A 26,929-nucleotide genomic window follows, 5' to 3' on the forward strand; every position below is an offset into this window, starting at 1 on the left:
CGACCGGTGAGTGTTGATTGATGATTCGCAAACAGCTTACTCTGGTGTTGGGGTTGATCTAGAATGTGATTACTATGCAGTCGATGACACAGTGGCAAACGGTATTCCTGTTGATTGTGATTCCATGTTTAATTGCGGATTCAGTTGACGGGGGTGTGGGTTCTCCGCTGGCTGTGTGTGTCGCCCTGTATGTGGGTGCATTGGGTACAGTTCTTTCTGGCCGTCGGTGAGCTCCGGCTGAAGACCCCTCGGACCATAACATTTGGGTGAACCCAAATTCCATTTACATTATCAGGCAGAACTGAGAGCGGGCTGGGCCTGGGACCACTTTGTTTTTGTCCCGGATCAGGATAGGCTGGTTCCCATACTGTCGGTACCACATGCTCTGGCTCCGTCCCAAGAAACTGTCTGGCCCAGGCCCCGGGCCCGATCCCATCGCCCGCTTCTCCAGCTCCTGCTGCTGTTGTGTCCAGATCAGCAGCGATGTGTCGTGGTAACGGAGCCGGCCGTAAGGCTCCGACAAGGCCTTTTCCGCTAGAGGCGTCCGCCCGCCCGCTGCTGCGCTCATCCTCCACTTTGCTGGATGCGAGCCCCGAAATCCATCGCAATCTCCGGAAACACCCGAAGCATGGAAACCATGGCAACGGCCGCCACTCAATGTATCCGGAAATACCCGAACCACGGCAACCCACTCGGAAACAGCCGAAGAGCAAATACTGTTAATCAATGTTTCCGGAAATACCCGAACGACGGCTATCTCTCAGTCAATCTTGGGATACACCCGAACCATTTCAACCACGATTACCGTTACCAGTCGTTTTCTAGAGAAACATCCAGACAGCACTAACAACTATTGTCTCCGGAAACATCCGAGGCTCGGAACCATGGTAACCATTGCCACTCATTGTGCCGGAAACAGCCGAACACCAGGAACAATGGCAACAACTGAATCTCGGAGCCCCCGGAGTCACCCGAGTCAGAGGAACCATGACAACCATTGTCAGCGGGAACACCCGAGCCTCGGCAACCAAGGCAACGGACGGCGCTTCAGGCTGCAGTCCGCCTCCGCAACCCAGGTGCGGCTGTTGGACAGTCCGGCAGATGGTGCTCACTTCCCGAAGTAATCAACCACAAACCCCGCGAGGAAACTGCCTTTTCGGGGAATATGCTGCCCCGAATTTCATTCACTAAGTGCCCGCCTCCTCCCATTACCTCAACGTGGACCACTTTAAAAAGACCAAATTTGAAGTAAATTTGTACTAACGCCCCAGAAGCAGCGACTAGCGTATAAGTAAAAGCAAAATAAAAACTACTGGAAATAATCCGTAAATCAGATAGCGTATGTGTGGAGCGAAACGTGTCAATGTTCATCAGAACTTGAAAAGCTTATATAAAATATAGACTTTAAGGTGCAGGGAAATGAAAACGAGATGAAAAGTGTTAAGAGTGGGAAAGATAAAATAACTAAACAGAAGGCAAAGTACCAATTACAGGAACAGGTTGTATTTTCAGGAGGTTTAAACGGGAGAAAGAATCTTTATCTGAATCCTTTCAACTTTGTTGAGCCCAGATAGTCACCATTGAAAGGCCAGTTGTTTTGAGTTTGTGCTGAACTTTGCTGGAATACTGAAAGAGGCAAGATCAGAACGAGACTGATAATTAAAGTGACAGAAGCCAAAATAAAATGTGGGGGTCTGAATGGAGGTGTCCGATAACCAGTGATCCTCCCCAGTGTTTACAATTCATAGGCAGCAATTACACTTTTTAAATTTGAATAAGTACAAGCATATCACTGTATCTCTTGGTACAGTTCTTAAAAATCCTTTATCGACTTCTATTTCTCAACTAAGATCTATTAACAAGATTGTCCTGGTAGGCTCATTGTTTCTGGCTGTCCAGTTTAGATTTCAGTTGGAAGAATTGTAATGCACCTTTTTTAAAAAAAGGTGGCACGAAGGAGATTTAATAAGAACTAACCACAGGGGAGTTCCTAAATATGGCTCTTCGAGTCTGCGCTGCTATTCAAAAAGATAATGGCAGGTAATACATTGGAGGATTGGGATACATGATGCTGTTGAATTGGAAATAAGGTGATTTAGTTAAGTAGATAACAGCTAATGTCAAAGAGAGCACCAGAGCTGTGAAAGGCATTAGCCAAAGTGAAGATAATGCTGTGGGATATTTCTTTGATGAATGTCTTTTGGAAGTACTGTTAGCCAATGAAATATTTGGTGCAGCAGATGTTATTGTACAGAATTTCATGCCAATTTCCTTTGAAAGTATTGACAATTTAAACAACCGAGAGAAGAGAACTCATGAATTCAATATCTCCTAATAAAATCAGGATAATCTTTCTTGAAAAATAGTTTGTGCAGGATAATTACATATAAATTAAATGAATAAAATCAATCACTTACAGCAAAGCGAGCACATGCTTCATTGATAGTAGAATTACCCAATCATTTCCATTCTCCCAGAAAATAACTCACAAATGCAAACTTCGGCACTTTTTCATTTTTCACATGTATGCTGAAAATACCCACCTGTGCCTCACTACCTCTTCTTAACACAAGGTACTCACTACTGTTTCTAAAGAGCGATGCTGTCAAACTGGGGGTGGGGAGAAATCTGCTCCAACCAAATGATGCAAGGCCCAAGGCTTGTCGCAGTCCCTACACCTTGAAAATTTAAAGTCAAGTTTGACCCAAAAGTGCACTATTCTCCATAAATCTAATTCACAATTCCAATATTTTCCCCATGCATAATATTACTCATATCTCCTCCTGTTACTGAAACTATTGTTACCTGCAGTCCTGAGCTTGACCCACTTGCATCCAAAGTTTTATTCTCATAAACATTTGCTCATACAAACTTCGTTAATCATTATTAACAGTTTTCTCATTTGTCCATCACCCTGTGCTGCTCTGGCTTTTGGCTAAGAGTCACGTTTACAAAAACTTCTCCCTTTCAAATAATTTACAGCCTTGCCATTCCTAGCCCTACAGTTTCCTGCCTACTCTTCAGACAGTTCTCTGCTTCTCCAAGTCCTACCAATTGATCTTCCCCTGTTTTGTTTGCTTCTGAATTGGTTAACATGACTTTTGCCTCTAAACTCCTCACTTGTGGAGCAACAAACCATGAAAAAAAAATTCAAGGAAGAATAAAGGATCTCAGCTCAAAACATTGACTGTTTATTCTTCTTCATAGATGCTGTCTGACCTGCCGAGTTCCTGCTGCATTTTTTTTGTGTTCCTCAATATTTCCGGCATCTGCAGAATCTCTCTGGTTCAGAAAAAATGAAGAAACATTTACAGCTTTTCTGTTTCCAAATCTGTGGAGTTCTTTCCCATGACTTGCGACTTGGAAGACTTGTTTCCTCTAGTCTTTTGACTAAGCTTATTGTCAATTGCCCTGATAAATAACATTTTGTTAACATTTTTGGAAAACAATTTGGGAAATTAGAACATTTTGAACTGTCTAAATTATCCAAGCAATAAAATAAATCTAGAAAATGCTGGGGTAGAATAAAAAGATTACGAGGGACTGTAGAATCAATGAAAAGAGAAACAGATCAGACCCTTTATCAGAAATTAATTTGTCCCATTCCTTTATTTGGGTGAGATTTGGGATTCCTAAAATGGTGTTGATTCAGATGGGGTAGAAATTAAAATATTGTTCTTCAGGCAGTATTTAAAAACTGGAATGTATTTTAGATGCATGTAATATAAAGTCAAATTCAAAGTAAAATTTATTATCAGGGTACATACATGTCACCACATGCAATCCTGTGATTTTTTTTCTGTGGACTTTCTTAGCAAATCTATAGAACAGTAACTAAACAGGATTAATAGACAACAAACTGTGCAAATGCAGATATAAATAAATAGCAATAAATAAGGAGCATGCAATAACAAAATAAAAGAGCCCTCAACTGAATATAATAATCCCTTTTTGTTCAAGAACCTGATGGTTGAGGGGTAGGTTGTAACTGTTCTTGCACCTGGTGGTATGAGTCCTGAGACACCTGTAGCTTCTACCCAATGGTAGCAGAGAGAAAAGAGCATTGTCTCGGTGGTGATAATGGATGCTACTTTCCCGGAGCAATGTTTCATGTTGATGTGTGCAATGGTTGGGAGTAATATAATACTGAATTAGAAGGAATTACAGCATAGGAATAGCAATAATTTCATATAACGACTCTCCTGCTCTCAATATTCCACCGTCTTCTGTTTTTGTCCCATTGCAGATTCAAGATCCCACTGCAATCCCTCCATCACCTCCCCTGCACCTTTGATCACTTCCTCCTTTCCCTTAAACTCTCACACATTCACAATGTATGTTCATCTGTCCCTTTAATATTTTCCAGTTTTGGCGGGAGGTGATCGATCTGAAAGATAATCTCTGAATCTCTTTTCGTTGCTGCTGATTGGTTTGCTTATCAACAGCATTTCCCATTTTTATTTACAGAGATAAGTCACTTGACCAAAGAGATCCATCCAATGGGCAAAACACCACCTACCCCATTTCAGTGTCCCTCTCTTCCTTTCTCCCTCACCTATAAATATAACATAACATAGACCAATTAAAATATATGATTTCTTTGATTGTACCTTTTAAGTTGTTTGTTTATTGGGGAGGCACATTTATTTACCTTTACTTATGCCACTGCCTTGCAATCCTCGGAAACTGCTAGAAGCATTGAAGTAGGGCGTTTAATAAGTAGATTTTGCAATGCATGCATGTTAAGGAATATAGAAGATTCTGATCAGAGGATGAGTTTGTAGCGATGCAAAGGTATTTTGGGTTGTGGTCAATGGAGATTAAAAGGGAGCTGACAATTATTTAAGAATATTAAGGGATAAGGAGACCTGGGATTACAATAATAAGAGTTAGGATATGAAGATAAGGAAAACGTGGCTATGGGTCGCGGGGTTTTATCTTTCCCGCTGTTCTCTCTCTTTCCAGTATTTCCCAGTTAATTTAGATCGTTTGTAAACATATAACTGTTTAAGAACAAACAAGAGAAAAACTGCATATGCTGGAAATCGGAGCAACACACACAAAATGCTGGAGGAACTCAGCAGGCCAGGCAGCGTCTATGGAAAATAGTACAGTCGACGTTTCGGGCCGAGTCCTTTCATCACTCTCCAGTCCTGTTGAAGGGACTCGGCCCGAAACGTCGAGTCTACTCTTCTCAATTGATGCTGCATGGCCCGCTGAGTTCCTCCAGCAATTTTGTGTGCGTTAACTGTTGAAGAAAATGGATTCAAATCCGATCAAAATGCCAAATTAAATTCAGTGTTTCGTTGTCGCATAGGCGCCAAGCAATCCAGTGGATGAGTTTGAAAGATGATCAAACAGTAAATCATGAGGAAACCACTTCGCTGATTGCAGCCGGAAAGCTTGCGCACTGGTGCGCGTCCACGCTGCGCGCGCGCCGGCCAGCCAGCGGCGTGCACATTGGCCACTGTGTGTCCGCTGATCAGTCGCTTGGAGGGAATCGTGGGGCTTGGATACAAAGTTACAGAGCAGCCAGACGGAGATATATTGTGTCCGGAGAGGGGATTCACTGAGCGTCGGATCAGTGCTGCTGGGAAGGCCGCTTCCTCCCCCGCTCAGGTTCTATGGGAACAGCCTCAGCCCCGGCTCTGGCCCGGGATCCCGCTGCACCCTGAGCCCGGCTCCCGATCTGCGCTTCAGAGGCAGCGACATTCGGACCCTCAGCACCCTAACCTCGCAAAGGGGACCCGATCCGTACTCGCCCCACTTCCTAGGACCGCGACCCTCCAACAAGCTCCTAATCACCGTTCGGGACCACGACCCTCACCACCCTCTTCTCCACACTCCGACAGTCCCTAAAGGACGGCGCGTCCACCGGCATCCCTCGCCCCACCCTCCGCAGAACCTGCTCTTCGGTCAAACCCACACCACCTCCTGTCCGTGCCTGGTCCCTTTTCCCGCATCCCCTACCTCACTCCTCCCACAGAACACTCCGCCGCCCCAGGTAGCTATCCCTCTGTGCTACCCGGGACGTTTCACCTCAGCACCCTCATCCCAACTCTCCCCTCACACAACTCACACAACATTTATCCTCCTCTCTGACTTTTGTTCCTTTTCTCAGTCCCGGCACGTTCTTTTCCTCTTTCCCCCATTGTCCTCTGATCGCCCCCCCCACCTGCCCCTTCCTCATTCCTAGGATTAATTTCCCAAGAATTTGAACCCTATTCTTCATCTCCATCCCCTACCCTGCCACTTCATTCTTTCAACTCACCTCATTGCCCTCCCTGGTCCTTCCTCTTAATACCTCCTCGCGTCTTCGCCCAGCTTCAGGATGGAGGAGTGGCGCCAGTGTGGACGCTGGCTCATTGACTGCAAGGTGCTGCCCCCAAACCACCGTGTGGTGTGGCCAGCAGCCCAGGTCTTTGACCTGGCACAGGCGCTGAGAGATGGAGTCCTGCTCTGTCAGCTTCTTCACAACCTGAGTCCTGGGTCCATCGATCTCAAGGACATCAACTTCAGGCCACAGATGTCCCAGGTGGGTGTCACTTGGGTAAAGGGGAAGGGGTGGGAGCCCAAGAGACAGCGGATGCTGCAAATGGTGAAGCTGATCATGCAGCATTCCTGGAGGGAAATGAACAGTCCAGAGTTTCAGGTTGGGTTGGACTAGATGAAGGTTCTTGACCTGAAGTGCCAATTGTCCATTTTTCTTCTGCAGTTGCCGACTGTTTCTTGCATTGTGTTTGTTGCAGAAGGGCAGGTGGTTGGGTTGGGGCAACCTCTGAGATAGGCCATGTGATTTTGGGACCTCATTTGTTAAAGAGATCAGCTGTTGTGAGACTTTGCTTAGTGAACACCAACAGACTGAGTCCAGCTCATAGCCTTTGCTGAGAGAAAAAAAAAATTGCTGGAAATTTGAGATCAAAACAAAAATTGCAGGAAGTGTTCTTGGACCAAAAGCTGTTTTCCAAGCACAGGGAAAGCTTACAATGATGTTGCCGGGACCCAAGTTCCTGAGTTTTCAGGAAAGTTTGAACAGGTTAGGACTTTATTCCCTGGATGTGGGAGCATGTGCAGAAATCTGGTAGAGGTATGCAAAATTATGAGAGGTAAAGATAGGGTAAACACAAGCAGGCTTTTTCCATTGAGGTTGGGTGAGACTAGAATTAGAGGCCATGGGTTAAGGGTGAAAGGTAAACTACTTAAGGGAAGTATGAGTGGGAAAACCTGATCTTCATAGAGCAATTGTATTAACAGAATAAATCTAATTTAGAGTTTAGTTCCTCAATAGGGTTTTCACTGCACCTGCTGTTAGGGTTGGGTAGTACTGGGGTGAATACAGATATGTTACTGCAGAACACCTGGATCAGTTCCAGTGGGTTACCTGTCTGATACAAGTTGATATTGGACTGAACAGAGTACAGATGGACACTTGCCCAGTGATGCATTAGTGATGGGTGTAGGCCTGTTACCTGCCCATTTACTGTAAAATGCTGTGGGTTACTTATTGGTCTGTCTTTATTTGACACTAAGGCATAGTACTGGTGTACATATGTTACTTTATACCACTGAATATGTAGAATCGTGCAGAATGCTGGTGTGTGAAACACAGTGTTCTGTAAGTTCGGACTGGGAGATGCAGGTCTGTCAGTTTGTAAGGTGGGTGTAATGCAGGTGAACGCAAAACTAGTGAGGTCTGAAGTAACAACAACACACACAAAATGCTGGTGGAACACAGCAGGCCAGGCAGCAACTATAGGAGAAGCACTGTCGACGTTTCAGGCCGAGACCCTTCGTCAGGACTAAATGAAAGGAAAGAAAAGAAAGATAGTAAGGGTCTTGGCCCGAAATGTTGACAGTGCTTCTCCTATAGATGCTGCCTGGCCTGCTGTGTTCCACCTGCATTTTGTGTGTGTTGTTGTTTGAATTTCCATCATCTGCTGATTTCCTCAGGTCTGAAGTAACTTGCTTTTTCTGCCATCTTTGGGGAATAGTAGCAATGGTGATGAATCGATCAACAGAAGTGAATGAGTGTTGGTTTTGTGTGAGAGGAAATGAGACAGTCTACAACTGCGAATGAGCATCATGCTGAAGGAATAAGTGATCAGCGCCAAAAACAGATTGAGCATACTGTAGTTTGTTGTGAGCTAGAGTCATTTGTAAGAAAGTGTGAAGTATTTAGGATAGATTTTTTTTGTCAATTTCCCACAGATATGTTTTCTCAGTGCTCCTGGTATTGCCCTGATGGTGCCCAGATGCTAAGGCTGAAGTTTTGACCTCTTCCTCTTTTCAGAATTGCAGACATGGGAGATAGCAGATGATCGATTGGTAGAGGTTAGTGTTGGATCAAAGGTTAGGTGTCCATCAATGGAAGGCGTAGGCTAAAAATATCCAGTGACTTTTGAGTTGCAGTGCAGTAGACTTGTTTCCTTCCTGCCTCTCTCCCTTCTTTTGACTCTTGTGTTGGGAATTGGACCTCCTGCAGCCAGACACTAACGTCAGCAACTCGTCTGCATGTGTACATCCACCCGACAAGTCCTGTTGGTTCTCCCCTTGATGCAGATTTGCAATTGTTCCTCTTTCTGCAGTACACATTCCCTCTCTGTCCTTCAACAAGACTACTGTATGTGCTCATACTTGGCAGTGTTTATCTCCAGACGGAGGAAGTCTGGAAGTCAGGGTAGAGCAGCATCTGTGGGAAGAAAGAAACTACAGGCATTTCTGGTTGAAGCCCTGCATCGAAACTGAGAATGAGGAGGAGGGGTGCCCTGCAGAGAGAGGAGAAAGGGAGGGGAAAGAAAGATTCCAAGGTGATTGGTGGACAGAGGATGGGGTGTAAGGTGACAGGCAGGGAGTGTCAGCAGGGGAGGTGAACAGGGTTGGAATTGGAAGACTGTGGCAGGTGAAAGGGGCCTCTCCACTCTCAGTCCTGGTGCAAGGTTTTGAATTGATACATTGACAGCTTATTTCCTCCCAAGGATGCTGCTAAACATGCTGAGTAATTCCAGTAGGTTGTGTGTTACTTTATATTCCAGTCTCTTGTGTTTCTAGTCCAGTCACTACCCACTGACATTCATGGAATATAAATGTCAGATTCATCATCAACAGTTTCCTGAGTTTTACTGTTTGACAAGAAACTAAATAGGTCCAGCCATGTTAATACCTTGTGGTGAGGGATTCACTTGATTTCGCACGAGCTTAATCATTTTCAACAACTCAAGATTATCTAGAATATGCAGTACTGCTTGGATGAATCCTGCTCAAAAAATGAAGTAAACCAACAGAACCCAGGGCAGAGGAAATTAAAATACATACTTAAAAAAACTGCAGATGCTGGAAATCTAAAATAAAAACAGACAATGCTGGAAGCACTTGTGTCAGGTCACACTTGTGGAAGGGGAGAAAGAGTTAATAATGAATGTTGGAGAAACGCTAATTTTGCTTCTCATTCCATTGATGCTGACTACTTTCTGTTTTCAATCCAAAGTCACACATTTAATTAATCGCCCCTCCGCCAACCATCAACTGAAACGGTCATTCTCCCAATCACTGACGTATCATGGCCACTGTGTATCATCTACAACTTACCAAATCTTTTCTGACATTCCTCCCACAGTGGTGACCCCCCCTCTCTCCCGCCAACATGGAAGTGGGTTGATGTATCGAGAGGGCAATGGTGTGTTGTGTTATATTAGTAAGCTGTGGTGAACAGGAATGGGGTGTTAAAGGTCTCTTGCAACATGGGTCTACCAGAATGAACAAAATGTGAAGCATTTTCCTAATCGAGAAACATTGAAGATATAATTTTCTGCTTTTATTTAACAGATTTCATCCATAAGTTGCTTGAGCTGTGACAGAAATATTTCTTGTCATAAACTGTTTGCAGTTTCTTTACTATCTGATCTATTATAACTGTTAGATTAATAATTAAAATTAACCTTCTGTAAAGATATTTTATATTTCCCTCGAGCCTCTAGGCAGTTGCAGATTGAAAGTGTACCTGGCGGTGGTTGAATATTTAAACCCCAGATCACATTGCTTTGTCTTCATTACTGTTGTAATAACTGCATATGAATCTCGGGTCACAATATAATTGGAAAATCAGTCTTTCCCTCGGGATCGATCAGAATTTTTGGTTGGGGGGGAATGGAATTTGATTGATCTATTTGGCGAATCAGTTGATTGTCTCAGGGTTTGATGCATTGAACACTATCTCCTACGATTAGGGGTCCATTTGATTTACCTCCCCATCTCTTTGGCCTTCAGAAGATCTGTCCCTCTCCCCTCACTATGAGGAGCAGCGGATAAGTCCCTTGCTGTGTGCTGATAATTGCTTGTGTTTTTAATCTCATTATGTTACAGAGCTAGCATTACGAGTCTTTCACTTATCACACCAGAGTGCAGTAACGTTTGGCTCATGTGTTATACCCCAGGTACTATGGAGAGAAACAATTGATGTGAGGCACAAAGACTTCTGATTTATATAACTTGCCTGTAATTTTGATGGTGACTTTAGTATCAGAATCAGATTTTATATTACTGGCATATGTTGTGAAATTTGTTAACTTTTGGTGTTGGTTTAAGCAGGCTTTTCTAGTAGTCACCAACACTGATCTCCAGAAAATCAGGGATATTCTGTTATAACAAATTCTAGGATACTGATTCTGATTTATTGATATCACTGTTTCAACTGTTAGTTAAAATGGAAATGACTCTTTTGCATCATACACCATCACCCCCTCTTCTTCACCCCCTTCCTCCCCACCCCTCTTCCTCCTCCCTTTCCTCCTTCCGCCACTTCCTCGCCCTCCCCTTTCCCTCCTCCTCTCTTTTCCCCTCTCCACCTTTCCCTCCCCTCCCTTCTCTCTCCCCAAGTTGCTTACCCACCTCACCTCGCATACAGACACCAATGCTGGTTGCATTTCAACCACTTGTCTGGCTATACGTCAGAGAACTGGACTGTGGTCTACACGTTAGCTGGCCATAGGGCATCAGAGGTTAACTTGCCACTTCTCAATGTGGGGCCACCGGGAGCTGCTACTTTGGGAAGTAAAATTACTGCATAATTTATTCTTAAAATATTATGAAATATGCAATAGCTGAGTTAATTAGGTGTTTTGGTATGAAATACTGAATGGTGACTTAATGAATTTTGCATTATCTTCAGTACTTAGAAGATCCAGAATTAAGGTAAAAACTATTGTAGATTTTTCTCTAAGCTCTTAATAGCAAAGTTCCCTTCTCCCTTTCAGCTTCTCCTTTCGATGCTTGCTTTCAGACTTCCTCTGACTATCCACCAGTTTGCTTCTCTTGCACACCCTTTGACTCACACATGAAAATTGTTCCACACTAGTCAGTCACTCTCCACTTGTGTCAGATCTTCCACACTAGTCAGACACTCTCCACTTGTGTCAGATCTTCCTCACTAGTCAGACACACTCCACTTGTGTCAGATCTTCCTCACTAGTCAGACACACTCCACTTGTGTCAGATCTTCCACACTAGTCAGACACTCTCCACTTGTGTCAGATCTTCCACACTAGTCAGACACTCTTCACTTGTGCCAGATCTTCCACACTAGACAGACACTCTTCACTTGTGCCAGCTCTTCCACACTAGTCAGACACTCTTCGCTTGTGCCAGGTCTTTCTCACTAGTCAGTCACTCTCCACTTGTGTCAGATCTTCCACACTAGTCAGACACTTCACTTGTGTCAGATCTTCCACACTAGTCAGACACACTCCACTTGTGTCAGATCTTCCACACTAGTCAGACACTCTCCACTTGTGTCAGATCTTCCACACTAGTCAGACACTTCACTTGTGCCAGGTCTTTCTCACTAGTCAGACACTCTCCACTTGTGTCAGATCTTCCACACTAGTCAGACACTCTTCACTTGTGCCAGGTCTTTCTCACTAGTCAGTCACTCTCCACTTGTGTCAGATCTTCCACACTAGTCAGACACTCTTCACTTGTGCCAGATCTTCCACACTAGACAGACACTCTTCACTTGTGCCAGATCTTCCACACTAGTCAGACACTCTTCACTTGTGCCAGGTCTTTCTCACTAGTCAGTCACTCTCCACTTGTGTCAGATCTTCCACACTAGTCTGACACTCTTCACTTGTGCCAGATCTTCCACACTAGTCAGACACTCTTCACTTGTGCCAGGTCTTTCTCACTAGTCAGTCACTCTCCACTTGTGTCAGATCTTCCACACTAGTCAGACACTCTTCACTTGTGTCAGATCTTCCACACTAGTCAGACACTCTTCACTTGTGCCAGGTCTTTCTCACTAGTCAGTCACTCTCCACTTGTGTCAGATCTTCCACACTAGTCAGACACTCTTCACTTGTGCCAGGTCTTTCTCACTAGTCAGTCATTCTCCACTTGTGTCAGATCTTCCACACTAGTCAGACACTCTTCACTTGTGCCAGGTCTTTCTCACTAGTCAGTTACTCTCCACTTGTGTAAGATCTTCCACACTAGTCAGACACTCTTCACTTGTGTCAGGTCTTCCTCACTATAGACACTCTTCACTTGTGCCAGATCTTCCACACTAGTCAGACACTCTTCACTTGTGCCAGGTCTTTCTCACTAGTCAGACACTCTTCACTTGTGTCAGGTCTTTCTCTTTCTAGTCAGTCACTCTTCACTGACCCATGTGACAAAGTGGTGAACACTGGCAAATAATGTACCGCAAACAAATGAAGTCCCTGAGAACGCTGGTGATTTTCTTTTCCTTTCCTGTTGACAGCAGCTCTGTAGGTCATGTAGCCTCTATTAGTCAGTTCAGTCCAACGCCCCTACTGGGGCATATGCCGCTGACTGCAGTTTGCCAGACCCTTTGTCCCGGGCCAGTCTCTCAAGTTGACCCCAGGCGTAGCCCATCTTATGTCAAAGAACCATCCTTTCTGAGGGGTGAGGTTCTTAGAGTTGCTGTCATTTCAGTAGCTCTGGGATTTTACGAGATGGGGTTGCTAGCCCAATGCCCAACCCTCCTCCTTTTGCAGCGGAATTGGGACCATCCATGACAGAGTTATGTAGATTCCACACCACTTTTAAAGGGCCTGATCACGAAGAACTTTTGACCTCATCCTGGTCCTTGCACCTTATGTTCTATCTATTCTGCACTTTCTCTGTATGTGTAACACTGTACTCTGCATTCCATTATTACCTTTCCCTTATACTAACTTGATCCACTTGTTTTTCTTGAAATGATCTGTGTGGATGCCATGCGAAACAAGTGTTTCATTGAGTCTTGGCAAATGTGATGATAATAAACTATTTACCAATTGTGCAACTCCACACGGGCTGAGATAGACACAGGCTGGACCTGGAATCTTCTGAAGGATAGAATGGTCTGGTGGTGGGTGATAGCTTTTCCAAGTGAGCCACCATGAGCTTGGGGGCACTTTGCAAGATCCTACGCATGATGATGTCAATCCCAACACCTCCCTGGTGGCATGACATAGCCCTTGTGCCCATCTACCTGTTGGATAATGTTGGAGGGTTACCCTTCTCCCTCAATACAGACTGTACAATTGGGATCAGAGTCTCTCGGGTGCTGGACTTTGGAAGACCATCTGCTGGAAGATCATAGCATCATCCGTCCACACCCCTGAGCCCCAACCACACTGATAATGGTATGTTGATATATCAATCTCTTTCATGCCTACCAGAGGACAAAATAGGGACCGTCATTGTGCTGTGCTTAACATCGAGGTCACTTGTGTGCACTTGGGCTGTTACTGGATCAGGACACTGATTACATTTCCTGTGAGGGATGTAGAACTGCACTCAGCCTGTCGCTGTGAGGATTCAGTTTTGGGAGAGCAGTGCAGCAAGACGACAGATTCTGAATAAACTGACACCCGGGCTGAGTCTGCCTGGGGGCCGTCGATGCAAACTAAGACAAGCGCTTCCGAATAAGATTCAGTGACCTCTTGCAGCTGCCTCAGCCACTGTGCGGCACAGTGAAGCATCTGGTGGAGGAGAAACCTGAGGACATTGTTGCTTAAGGAGCTGAATCTTCAACGTGGTCGGTACCTCCAGTTGAACTGTCTTTTTGTGTGTTTTTCCCCTTGCCGTGGAAAGGGTTTTGTATTGCCACGTGCTCTTGTTTGTTTTCATGCCCCTTGTGCTCCTGCCCCACTCCTGCTGTACTCTGGCCCTTGTGTTACTGAGTACTCTGTCTCTCACCTGTTTCTCATTATTACCTGTTTTGCTGTCACCTGTGTCTCATTGTGCTCCACCTATCATCTGCCTCTCTGTTTATTGCTCAGTGTATTTCAGTCCTGTGTTTTCACCTGTTTGTTGCCAGATTGTGCCAGTGAGTTTTCCTGAGCCCTTCCAGCATTTCTATCTGTACTCTGTCCATCTGACTATTGACTCTGCCTGTTTCCTGATTCTGGTTTTTGGATTTCTCTGGAATTTTTGATCTCCACCTGAACTTTGACACTGACTTTGTTACCTCCTCTCTCCCCTCTCAGATTTACTGCTCAGTAAATATAATAGTGCTCACAGTACATGGTCTACAATTGGGTCCCTGCTTCACCATCCTGACAAACGTGGACAAAAGTCTTTAAACAGGAGGCTGGATAGTGGGGCATTTGTACTGTAGGTTCCTTAACATTTGCAATTATAGAGTCACAGTCATGGAACTAGGCCTTTTGTCCCAGTGCTGACCAAGTTGCCTACTTGACTTCAGTCCATATCTCTGTAAACCCTTCTTATCCATGTACCTGTTGAAATGTATTCTAAATATTGTATTTATACCAGTGTCTACAACTTTCCCTGGGAGTTTGATCCCATCATCCTTTGTTTAAAAAAAAAGCTGCCCCTCGAGTACCTTTAAATCTTTCCCATCTCACCTTAAATCTACCTGGGAAAGAGACTGAGGCTATTTACCTTACCTACGTTCTTCATGACTTTATAATCCTCTATAATATCACCCATGTTCCACTGAAGGAGCCCCAGCCATTCCAGTCTCTCCTTATAACTCAAGGCTTTCAATCCTGGTGACATTTCTGGATCTTGTCTACGCCCTTTCCAACTTAATGACATCTTTTACTGCTGGCTGACTAGAACTGCACAAGTACTCCAAGTGTAGTCTCTCCAACATCTTGTGAGGTGTAACATCACTTCTCAGCTCTTGTAAGCAGAGCCTTGACTGTTGAAACCAAATGGCTTCTTCACACCCTGTCTACCAGTGTTACATGGAGCTATACATCTGTACCCCTAGCAATAAATGAGCTACTGAGCAAACTGGGTCAGGCTGCATCTCTGGTGGGAAGTACTATAGATGTCTTCAAGTTCTGGGTTTCACTTGCCTCAGCATTGAAACATAATCACAACCTATGGATTCACTTTCATGGACTCTTCACGTAATGTTCTCAAATTTGATTGCTTGCTTATTTATTTATTATTTCTTTCTGTTTGTATTTACACAGTTTGTTGTCTTTTGCACACCTGTTAGACAAACAGTCTTTCATCGATTCTATTATTATTATTATTATTATTCTGTTATGGATTTATTGAGAATGCCCACAAGAAAATTAATTTCAGGTTGTCTCCAGTGACATATATGTACTTTGATAATAAATTTACTTTGAGCTTTGAAACACTTCATTTGGACTGAAAGCGTAGAGGGAGGATGGTCACTATGAAGAGTGGAGGGGAGGGGTGAGATAAGAGCTGGCAAGTGATAGGTAGAGTGAGGTTAGGAGGGATTGACTGGCAATGGACTCAGGTGGAGGAGGGTGGTGTTAAACTGATAGTGAAAGCAACAAAGGGCTGCAGGGAATCTGATAAGAAAGGAAGATGATCCAGGGACCTCCCTGTCAGGCGAGACAGAGATTCAGAGATGCTGCCTGACCTGTGGAATTCCTCCAGCAACTTATTATTTCTTTTGGTCCATCTTCCAGCAGCCACAGTATATTTTGTCTCTACTTGTACTCCCAGGTCTCCCTGTTCTTCAACACTTTCAAGGGACCTGCCAGTAACTCTGTAATTCCTGCCCTGGGGTAACTAAAAAAATGAAAGAATTCACACTCGTCCAAGTAAAATTCCAGCTCCCATTTTTTGGCACATTTCCTCTGTTGCTTTTGTGATCGTAGATAACCTTGTTCACAGTCTACTGAATCAGTAATTTTGGTGTCATCTGCAAACCATGCCACCTCTGTTCATTAATATAGGTGATACGAGTAAAGTACAGGAGGATGTTGGAGTTACTTTTTTTTAAACAGCCGTTGATGTGTGGAACGTGCTACCAAGGATGGGTGGTAGAGGCAGATACATCGGGGGCATTTAAGAGACTCAGATAGGCATGAGGCTGTAAGGAGAATATGGGAGGGCTATGTGTGGAGAAAACTCGGCACCAATCCCTGTGGCACACCACAAGTCACAGGCCTGAAATAGTCCTCCACTACTACCTTCTGATACCTTTCATCAAGCCAAGGAAATGCACCACATTTAAAGTTGGAGTTGTTTTTCTTTCTTTGTGTATCAGTGCCAAGAGAGCATTACTCTTTCTGAGGTTCTGTTTTATGCGGATGAAGCTTTTTAAACCAAGACTCCTTTCACACTTTGGATAGATATCATAGATCATAATGGTGCTGTTTTAAAGAAAAGCCCAGGAGATCTCCAAGTAAAAACAAAATGCTGGAAGCACTCAGCAGTCAGGCAGCATCATTGGAAGGAGAACCAGTTATAGACCTTATGTCTGAACGAAAGGTCTTGGACTTGAAATAGTATCTTTGTTTTTGTTTCCACAGATGCTGCCCAGCCCACTTTGTTTCCAGCATTTTCTGTTTTAATTTCAGATTTCCAGCACTTTAAGAAACTTGGCAGAGATATTTCTGCTGCTGACTGGGAGATAGTTATCCCTCAACCAAAATAATTTCAACAAATGAACTGGTTATGTTTCTCATAGCTGTTAGTTTAGAACATAGTACAGTACAGACCCTTCGACCTGCAATATTGTGCTGACCTTTTAACTTCCTCCAAGATCAATCTAACCCTTCCCTCCCACATAGCCCTCCATTTTCTTTTCATCCTCATGCCCCTCTAAGAGTCTGTTAAATGTCCCTGATGCATCTGCCTCTGCCACCCATCCCTGGCAGCACGTTCCATGCATTAACCACTCTGTTTAAGAAAAAAGTACCTCAGACATCCTCCTATTCTTTACTCCCACCTTCTTAAAATTATACCTCCTCGTATTAGCCAATTATGCTTTGGGAAAAAGGCGATGTTGTTGCTCTATCTGTGCCTCTTGTCATCTTACACACCTCTATCAAGTCAACTCTCATCTTCTTTTGTTCCAAAAGGGAAATCCGTAGCTCACTCAACCTCTTCCTCATTAGACATGCTTTCTAATCCAGGCAGCATCCTGGTAAATCTCCTCCACACTCTCTCTAAAGCATCCACATCCCATAATGAAGTGACCAGAGCTGAACACAATACTCAGTGGTGGTCTAACCAGAGTTTTATAGAGCAGCAACATTGGCTCACAGCTCTTGAACTCAATTCCCTGACTGATGAAGGGCAACACACCAAATGCCTTCTTAACCTCTCTATCAATTCGTGCATCATCTTTGAGGGGTCTTTGTTCCTCCATGCTGCTAAGAATCTTGCCACTAACCGTATACTCTGCCTTCAAGTCCAACCTTCCAAAGTGTATCACTTTGCCCTTTTCTGGTTTGAACACCATCTGCCATTTCTCATCCCAACTCTGCATCCTGTTGTAACTCAGACCAGCACCTACACTATCCACAACACCACCGACCTTCATCTGCATTCTTAATAAACCACTCTTCCACTTCCTCATCTAAGCTGTTTATAAAAATCATGAAGAGCAGAGGTCCCAGAACAGATCACCATGGAACGCCACTGGTCATGGACCTCCAGCGAGAGTACGTTCCATCTACGACCACGCTCCGCCATCTGTGGGCAAGCCATTTCTGTATCCCTGTTTACCTGGATCCGATGCCTCCTGACTTTCTGAATGAGCAACCTTGTCAAATGCCTTATGCGGCACAGTAGCGTAATGGTCTGCACAGCGCTTTACGGGACCAGTGACCCAAGGGTCATTTCTTGCCACTGCCTGTAAAGAGTTTGTACTTTCTCCTCGTGGCCACATGGATTTCCTCTGGGTGCCCTGGTTTCCTCCCACAGACCAACGACGTGCCAGTTAGAAGTCTTAATTGGTCGTTGTAAATTGTCCTGTGATTAGACTGGGGTTAAATTGGAGGTTACCAGAGGGCACTGTATCTTAATAAATAAATAAAAAATAAAATCCATATGCACCACATCCACTGCTCTACCTTCATCAATTTGTTTTGTCACTTACTTTTCTGACTATTTATTCAAAGCTCAAAGTAAATGTATTATCAGAGTACATATATGTCACCACATACAATCCTGAGATTAATTTTCCAGGCTAGTTATTCCTTATGCTTTGGCTAGTTGACCATATGTGCACATATTAGTCACTCATTTTTCAACATTACACAATGACTACAATTGACAAATATGCTGTTGGTTGTAAAGCACTATAGCAGGGGTAGGCAACCTATGGCACAAATGATTTTCTAGCATACGTTATTCATTAATTTGAGGCAAAACATAACTAGATGTATTTAAATGGATAATTCACATATTTCAAGTTTTTTATAGCATTTATCCGGCCCACAGAGGCAAAAAGGTTGCCGACCCCTGCACTATAGGGTCTTAAGTGGAAATGCTTCATAAGCAGTTTCCCCCCCTTTTTTTATATAGTAGTTCATTACATTCAAAGGATTCAAAGTACATTATCAAAGTACGTATAAATTATACAACCTTGAGATTTGTCTGCTTACATGCAGCCACAAAGCAAGCAACCCGAAAGAACCCAACTTAAAACAAAGACCAACACTCAACGTTCAGAGGAAGAGAAAAAGCACAAATAATGCAAACAATGTACTGTATCATCAGGATAGCGTAGAGCATTGAACAGGCCCTTTGCTCCACAATGTCTATGCTGAACACAATACCTGATTAAGCTAAATCTTTTCTGCCTGCACATGACCTATACCCTTTCTTACATATTCATGTGTCTATTTAAAAGCCACTACTGTGTCTGCTTCCATCACTATCCTTGCCAGCTCGTTTCAGGTACCTACCACCCTGTGTAATAATAAACCTGCTCCACACCTCCTTACAACTCTCCCATTTCACCTTTAATGCAGCTTCTCCACTCTTTTCTTGCTCATTCCTATCACCCCTGAATACTCCTTCACCAGTCATTTTTAAATGGCTTTGGGTAACTTTTGTAACCCTATTAAACCCATTTTACAAATGTGCTACTTAAAGCAGTTTTCTTGACTGGCATTCCTTGTTCAGCTGGTCCAGTATGTGTTGGACAGGAAGTTTTGTGACACAGAATTCTCTCACGTTCACTTGGCACGAATTTACCTCCACTCACTCTCTGCACATCTACCCCGACTGCTTGCTGTATCTGTAATTCCTTCAGAGAGAGCGAGAGAGAGATCTCAAGCAAAGTAATTGGAAGGAGGTACTAATTAGATACAAGGGGTGAAGGTAGGGACAGGCAAAAACAAAAAGACAGGATTAAGCCAAAGCCAGCAAGCCGTTTTTGCAATAGGGTTGGTATGAAGCAACAGAGCAGCAGAAAAGCCAAAAATAACCCAAAAGGATACAAAGTTGATGTAGAAAAATTTAAAACAAACATTGAAGATTGTGGGAGATGGAAGAAATCTCTCTAAAAAGGAAGAAGGAAAAGCTGCAAGAGTCTGCTATCTCAGTTTCCCCCTCTATCAGCGTTGCCTCCTGCTTTCTTTCTCTCCTTCGCACTCTGTGTCCATCTGCCTTCTTCCCTTCCCCCACAGCCGTGTCTTGCTTGCCAGCAGTTTCTGCCCTGCCTCCTGTGTGACATGCTAAGGCTTTGCGAGCGTAGCACTGATCCAGTCTACCCACCAATAATTTGATCAGCGGCGATGTGTTCCAGCATGCGTTGTGTGCAATAGCTTGTCAAAAGCATAAGAAAAGTAGGCTGAAAATAAATGCTTGTTAAATTGAGAGAGAGTGCGAGAGAATGACCTGGTTTAACAGCATTTGAAGCAGGGTGGCGGGGTGGGGGGGGTGGGAGTTGATGTTAATGGTGGGGGTGTCAGCTTGCTGTGTGAGTCACACAATTGTTCTAACCCTGTAATTCTTGAGAGTCAAGATGACAACCAGTAAAAGGGGTTTGGGTAAGAACAGTGTATATTAAAAAAAGAATTCCCCCCTCCCAAAATAAAAACAGGCTGCTTTTAAAATCCTGGCCTCTGGAGCACAGCTTCATTTGGGTTGTGTACCATATAACTAACACATTTAACTCTATGCTTCAGACCCTCCAGGTATCTTGAAACATTTCAAAGCCAACAAGCACTTTTCACTTTCCAGTTCAGGTTGTTTATCATTCTTCAATAGAACAGAATCCAAAAATCCATAATATAATTCTAGAGTTGAGTTGATTTGAGTTTTTCTTTTGGAAGGATATTGTTCAGATTTCTGTAGCTTTTCCCTACTCTTCCAGTAGCTGTTGAATCTCTTCAGTATCCCTGATGGGGTGAATTATCCCTATAATGGTGCAGCCTCCTTTCTAAGTTACGCATAGAAACCGGTATTCTCTCCCTAGACTCTGTATACGTTTCTTCCTGCCTCGGGAAAAGAGTCACAGAACCAGCCCACCCTGGATGTTCTCTCTTCTCCCCAGCCCCCACCCCATGGGCAGAAGGATCAAAAGCTTGAGAGCATGTGCTGCCAGGCTTAAGAACAGCTTCTAAGAATCTAGAACAGACTTTTTGTACATTAATACTGTGTGTAGTTCTGGTCTCCATACTTGAGGAAGGATATACTGGCTTTGGAGGCAGTGCAGAGGAGGTTCACCAGGTTGATTCCAGGGATGAAGGGGTTAACCTATGACGAGAGATTGAGTTGCCTGGGACTATAGTCTCTGGAGTTCAGAAGAATGAGAGGGGATCTTATAGAAACATACAACATTTTGAAAGGGATAGATAAGATAGAAGTAGGAAAGTTGTTTCCATTGGGAGGTGAGACCAGAACTAGGGGACATCACCTCAAGATTCAGGGGAGAAGATTTAGGACGGAGATGAGGAGAAACTGCTTTTCCCAGACAGTGGTGAATCTGTGGAATTCTCTGCCCAGGGAAGCAGTTGAGGCTTGCTCACTAAATGTATTAAGAAACAGATAGGTTTTTACATAGAAAGGGAATTGAGCGTTACGGGGAAAAGGCAGGTAGATGGAGCCAAGTTTACGGACAGATCAGCCACGATCTTATTGAATGGTGGGACAGGTTCGATGGGCCGGATGGCCTACTCCTGCTCCTATTTCTTATGTTCTTATTCTTAACCTCACAATCTACCTTGTCATGGCCTTAGTGTCTACTTGCATTGCACTTCTACTGAAACTGTAACCCTATGTTTCAGCTTCTGTTTTCAATTTTCACTTGTACTAAAAGTTGGATTAGCTTTGTTTGTCACATATATATTGAAACATACAGGAAAATGCATTGTTTGCATTAAATCAAATCAGCAATGATTGTGCTGGGCAGGGGCAACCCACAAGTGTTGTCGCACTTTTGATGCCAGTAAAGCATGCCCTCAGTTGAGCATCCCTAACCATACATCTTTGGAATGTGGGAGGAAACCAGAGCACGTGGAGGAAACCCACAGGGTCTTGGGGGCAACGTACAAACTCCTTACAGACAGCGGCGTGAATTAGACCCCAATCTTACAGTTGGCACTGTAAAGTGATTGTGCTAACTGCTACACTACCATGCTGCCTCACTGTGTGACTCTTTCCATGTACGGTGGATTCCATTTAACTGAGCCGCTTATTTTGGGCCACTCTTAAAGAACAAAAACTAATAGAGAAAGTTGCAGGAATTCCCTTACTATGTGACTTAGAGACTCTTGCCAAGCAGGTCCTAACTAGTAAATCACAGACATGAGGAAAATCTGCAGATGCTGGTGTCACTCGTGTGCACACGTATGGCTGTTAGATGCTACACAGTGCTCAGAGCAAACAGTTTTTAAATGACGTCAGTCATGTGCGTTTATGTTCAAAAAGCAATGGTTTTTTTTAACTGATAATTGGCAAGAAATGAGCAGTAAGACAATACTGAACTCTTCTGCTCACTGTGATTTCAAGTATTCAGGCTTGGAGATGGCAGAAACGGCCAGAAGTGCAAATGAAATGATTTCACTACTTCAACAAGTTAAAGCACTAAGAAGAATTTGAAGGTATCGACAATTGTCTTGAATGTTACAATGAAAATGAAAATTTGGGGAATGCAATCATTGACACCATTGTAGTAATGAACACAGTCCATTATCTGCATTAGGTGTCTGCTCTGATTTTGTTTGTTGCGTACACTGGACAAATTTCTCCGCCAATAACTATTAGGAACTAAGAGACTTTATAGTACCACAGTACTACTGGTAGTGTTCTAATATGTTTTGCATTTCATTTAAATATGTAATTTGTGGCTCGGTTTGTCTTTTATATATCTTTCTAACTATTTCTATGAAACTTTGGCTAATTTTGACAGCTGCTTAATTGGGCCAAAATGTCCTGGTTCCAATGTCCCAATTCACCGGAATCCACTGTATTTATGTTTTGAAATGATCTGTATGAATAGGTAGCAAAGCTAAATTTTTCACTGCATCTTGGTACATGTTATACCAATACCATTTCCTGTTGCATGGCTTTATTGTTCCTTTAGGATCGGATGGTGAACTGTGCCTTGCCTCAGTGGTGGCCACCTGAAAGCACAGTGTTCTGAATATGGCACTTTAGTTTCAGGGGGATTCTTGTCTTTTGACTGTCTCATAGCTGAACTTAAGCGAGTTGTCGCTCTGCCACATTGCATTTTCCAGCTGGAAGCAAACTGTTCTGTTGGAACAAGATTGCGGGTGAGAGATGGTGTCTGGTGGCAGATTCCTGCTGGTTTACCTAAATTATTTTCCATTGAATGGATCATGTTGCAATTAATTCCTTGGTAAATTCCTAGTGGAGGGCTGCATTCTGTTCCGGACTGCATACCGCTTCTCAGGGAGGAGTATAACAGACTCGGAGAGACCCCAGCTGGATTCATGGGAAGGGTGTTTTGCTGAAATGTCTGTAGGTATAGTTGGACTTTTATAGCTGATAAATCATCTCTTTCCCCCGGTTCCTTAGATGTAAGGTTCTGCATTCTTTGTCACCTTGACACAGTAGGATTTCACATTCAAAAGATTGCTTTAACAGGAGGACCAGGTGAAGATACCCACCTCCAATTTCTTGTTACAGCCCAGATTGGAACAGACTCAATTCAAAAAGCAGCCTGTCACGTCTTTTGGCTGACCACAAACGTCATTGGCTGTTGCTTTGTAATTAACGAGCTTCATTTTCCAGGCTTTAACCTAGATGTGCGTCAGGCTTGAGTACATGCCAGGAACGTTATGGCCATTTGCTGCATAATGGAATAAGAGGAAGAGCCCAGTCTGAGAATTGTTCCTCTGTTGCACAAGTACATCTCTCTTGACCTCCACTCCTTTCAGATTTATGTTATTTAGCAGGTTCCCTATCCAATTTGATCATGACAGTGCAAGACCATCAGTACACCATTTCTGTGCTGACTGCGATGCCAAGTGAATTCCATCTGTCTGCAAATGATCCATAATCCCTCCATGTCCTGCATGTTCTTGTGCCTATATAAATGCTTCTTAAATGCCTCTATTGGGTTGATATCGCTAATCGTCATGGCAGTGTGTTCCAACCACTCTCTGTGTAACAGCTCTTCAAACTTTCCCCTCTCACTTTAAAGTTATGCCCTCTAGTATTTGACACCTCTACGCTAGGGAGAAGACTTTGTCTGTCTTACCCGTGCCTCTCATATCTTTGTAAATCTCTGTCAGGTCGGCCCCAGTGGGTCAGAGAGAAGACAGCACAAGTTTGTCCAACCATTCCTTATCGTTAATACTCTCTAATCCAGGCAGCATCCTGCTGAACCACTTTGGACGCTCTCCGTAATCTCCACATCCTTCCTGTAATGGGGTGAAAATGCGCAGGGAATTCTTGCTCTCACTTGATTACTTTTTGCTACAGTTTAATCTTTTCACTTAATCTGCTGATGTCACTGGCTGGCATTTTTGCTTTTACTCTACTTTTGTCGCTCACAATAGCAATGCCAATTTTAGATAATTAGCTATGCTTTGCATATTCAAAGTTGCTGAACAAGTATGTTAAGTGGTTGAGGTTTGGTTACAAATTCTTGTGAGAAACCATTAGTCACGTCCCACTAATGAGAATACTTTCCCACTATTCCTACATTCACTTTGCTGTTACTTGCTTTCCTTGCAAAAAAACCATTTGCCTTAAATTCCATGAGGTTTAACATCAGTAGTCATTGTTATGATGGGTGAGAGCTTGCAGTACTCACATTAGTTGTCATGTCTATTAGAGGAACTTCAAAGCCACTTCATTACTGTAAAATCTTTTGGAACGTGCTTAGGTGATGACGTTCTATATCACTATATAAAATGCTTTCTGGGAATCCAGGTAATTAACTTCCTTGTTCACTGTTTAGTTACCTTTGTTAAAATATATCAGTCAGGTTCCTCAAGCAGGACCAAACACTACAAATCAATGCTGGTTCCCTAATTAGCTTTAGATTTTAGGTTACTCTGTCCTTAACTTGAGCAGCGTTTTGGCAACTTGCTAAATTCCCTAAAATATATCGCACAATTTATTCAAGCTGGGGAGAGTCTTTTGCCTTTTTCCAAAGGAAGGAACATATTCTGAATTAAGGGATTTTTGAAGATGTTAATTAAGTCAAAGTCAAAGTAAATTTATTATCAAAGTACATAAATGTCACCATATAAACACCTTGAGATTCATTTCCTTGAAGAGATTTACAGTTAAAAAACAAAGCATTTGCAATGTTGTGACCTGCTAAAATGAAATCTCCAGGATGGAACCAGCTAGTCCTTGGAAATGTTTAATGACATTTTCTTCAGCTTTGCTACACTGTTTATAGTCAGTTTTGGTGAGCCCTTCCTGTTCTTAGTTTAAGATTAATATCCAGCCTGTTAATCTTCTTCTTCCACTGTAAATAGTGGCAACAAAGAAGTTACTCAGCTATTTAGAAGATTTGCCCAGTATTCTGTATATAGTAAATGGAAATCAAAACAACTGGAAAACTGATATAAAAACAGAGAAGGGTGTAAACATTCAGTGGATCAGGCAACACCTTTTGTCAGTACTGAGAAAACAAGCTTGCCATGTTGCTATGGACAGTCCCTGAATTCTGACACAGAACACAATTTTACCCAAGTCAAGAATTCTGGCAGAGGTTTCTTGCTTTCTACTTACATACATTGCATCGTCTACCATTCCCTTATTTTCACCTGCTATAGTATGTCTCAAGGTATGTCAGCTTACTCTTGAATAGCTTTTGTTTCTGATATATTTGTAAAATTTCATGTTGAACAAAGAACATTTTTTAATGTTATTGCTTTGTGTCTTGTACAGTTTTGTCGCATTGTGGTGTTCTCTTCAAGAATGTGGGATGTGGACAAGTCTTTGCATTTTAAAAATATTTTCCCTTTTATGTTGTTCCTTTCCTTTTAAGATATTTATTCATTAATTACAGTTACTTTGCCACAAAGTGGTTTGATATGATGCTAAATTCTTATATAGGTATCTCCCACTGATCTGACATTTTACCCTGGAACAGATTAATCCAGTTTACAACCATGTTCTGATACGCTAAATCTAGTAACATAGTAGTTATTTCTTGCTTATAGATTGGTGCATAAATACTGATCAGCACCCTCTGGAGATGGATAAATGGTGCTTGTCCTTAGAGTCATAGTTATGGAACACTACAGCACAGACACAGGCCCTTTGGCCCATCTAGTCTATGCCGAACTATTAATCTACCTAGTCCCCTCGACCTGCACCTGGACCTTAGCCCTCCATACCTGTCCTATCCATGTACCTATCCAAATTTCTCTTAAATATAGAGTGTTGATAGGACCAGGAGTGCTCAGGACAATATTGGATTTCCCTGTTTCGAGTACCAATTGGTGTTTTTTCTCTCCATGGGTACCATTCTGCTTCAGATTTTTTTTACCCCTCTGTTCCCAATATCTATTTTTAAAATGCAACCCTTTATATTATGAACTTTGATCTACACCCTATTACAAACAATCCCCCTGTCCTCTCCACCCTCACCCTCTGCCATGTACTGTTTGTACAATAGTCTTGACTTCTCTCTTTTTTTTCAGTTCCGAAGGGAGGATTTTTGACTCAAACCTTTTGACTGTTTCTTTCCCACCGATGCTGTCTGACCTGCTGAGTGCTTACAGAGTTTTCTGGTTTTGATTTGGGTTTTAATGACAATCTGATTGTTTCATGATCACCATTACCAATATCAGTTGCTTATTTTGCAATTTGCATTTACGTTCCTCAGCTGCTGTGGTTGAGCTTGGCTTCGAACCTTTGTATTGTTACTCTGCAAACTAGACCACTGCAGTGTTACTTCTATAACTGACACGTGTGGAGTTCACCCAGGCTCCAGGATTTGCCAGTTGTCCGATGGAGGGAAGGGGGTGGGGTGAAGCCTAATCTCCTCTGGGTCCTGACTGGAGGGGGAGGATGTGGGCAAGAATGAGAATTATTGACTGTTTGACCTGCATACTTTGGCTCAAATGTTATGCTTACTCCTGAACCATATGTCAGTTCAAACCTATAAGAGCAGATATTTGAATTGCAAGTAGGAACAGGCCATTTGGTCCCTCATATTTGCTGTCACATTCAATATGAACATATTACCAGAATGTCACTTTTGCTGCAGGATTCCCATATCCCTGATATACTCGATTTC

The 26,929-nt window shown here is 43.1% G+C and overlaps 2 protein-coding genes across 5 annotated transcripts in view; one reads left to right on the forward strand and one right to left on the reverse strand.

Moving 5' to 3' along the window:
• On the reverse strand, window positions 1-1,215 carry LOC132407555 (putative uncharacterized protein BRD3OS). Its single transcript, XM_059994277.1, has one exon. It carries the CDS (start codon window positions 566-568, stop codon window positions 284-286), a length of 285 nt encoding a protein of 94 aa, XP_059850260.1. The 5' UTR covers window positions 569-1,215; the 3' UTR covers window positions 1-283.
• A 4,102-nt stretch (window positions 1,216-5,317) lies between these two features.
• Window positions 5,318-26,929, forward strand: part of vav2 (vav 2 guanine nucleotide exchange factor) — a 199,361-nt gene continuing 177,749 nt past the window's right edge. For 3 of the 4 annotated variants that reach the window (XM_059994267.1, XM_059994271.1, XM_059994268.1), the window contains exon 1: window positions 5,318-6,535. In XM_059994267.1, coding sequence (XP_059850250.1) covers window positions 6,332-6,535 — 204 coding nt within the window. In that variant the 5' untranslated portion in view covers window positions 5,318-6,331. The remainder of the gene's footprint in view (window positions 6,536-26,929) is intronic. The other variant, XM_059994270.1, reaches the window with a different exon arrangement.

Source organism: Hypanus sabinus, chromosome 18, assembly GCF_030144855.1.
Source record: "Hypanus sabinus isolate sHypSab1 chromosome 18, sHypSab1.hap1, whole genome shotgun sequence".
In the NCBI taxonomy this organism is placed as follows: Eukaryota; Metazoa; Chordata; class Chondrichthyes; order Myliobatiformes; family Dasyatidae; genus Hypanus; species Hypanus sabinus.

What these genes read in the sequence shown, in the direction of transcription:
- LOC132407555 (XM_059994277.1), bottom strand. Translation starts at nt 568, where the DNA reads ATGAGCGCAGCAGCGGGCGGGCGGACGCCTCTAGCGGAAAAGGCCTTG.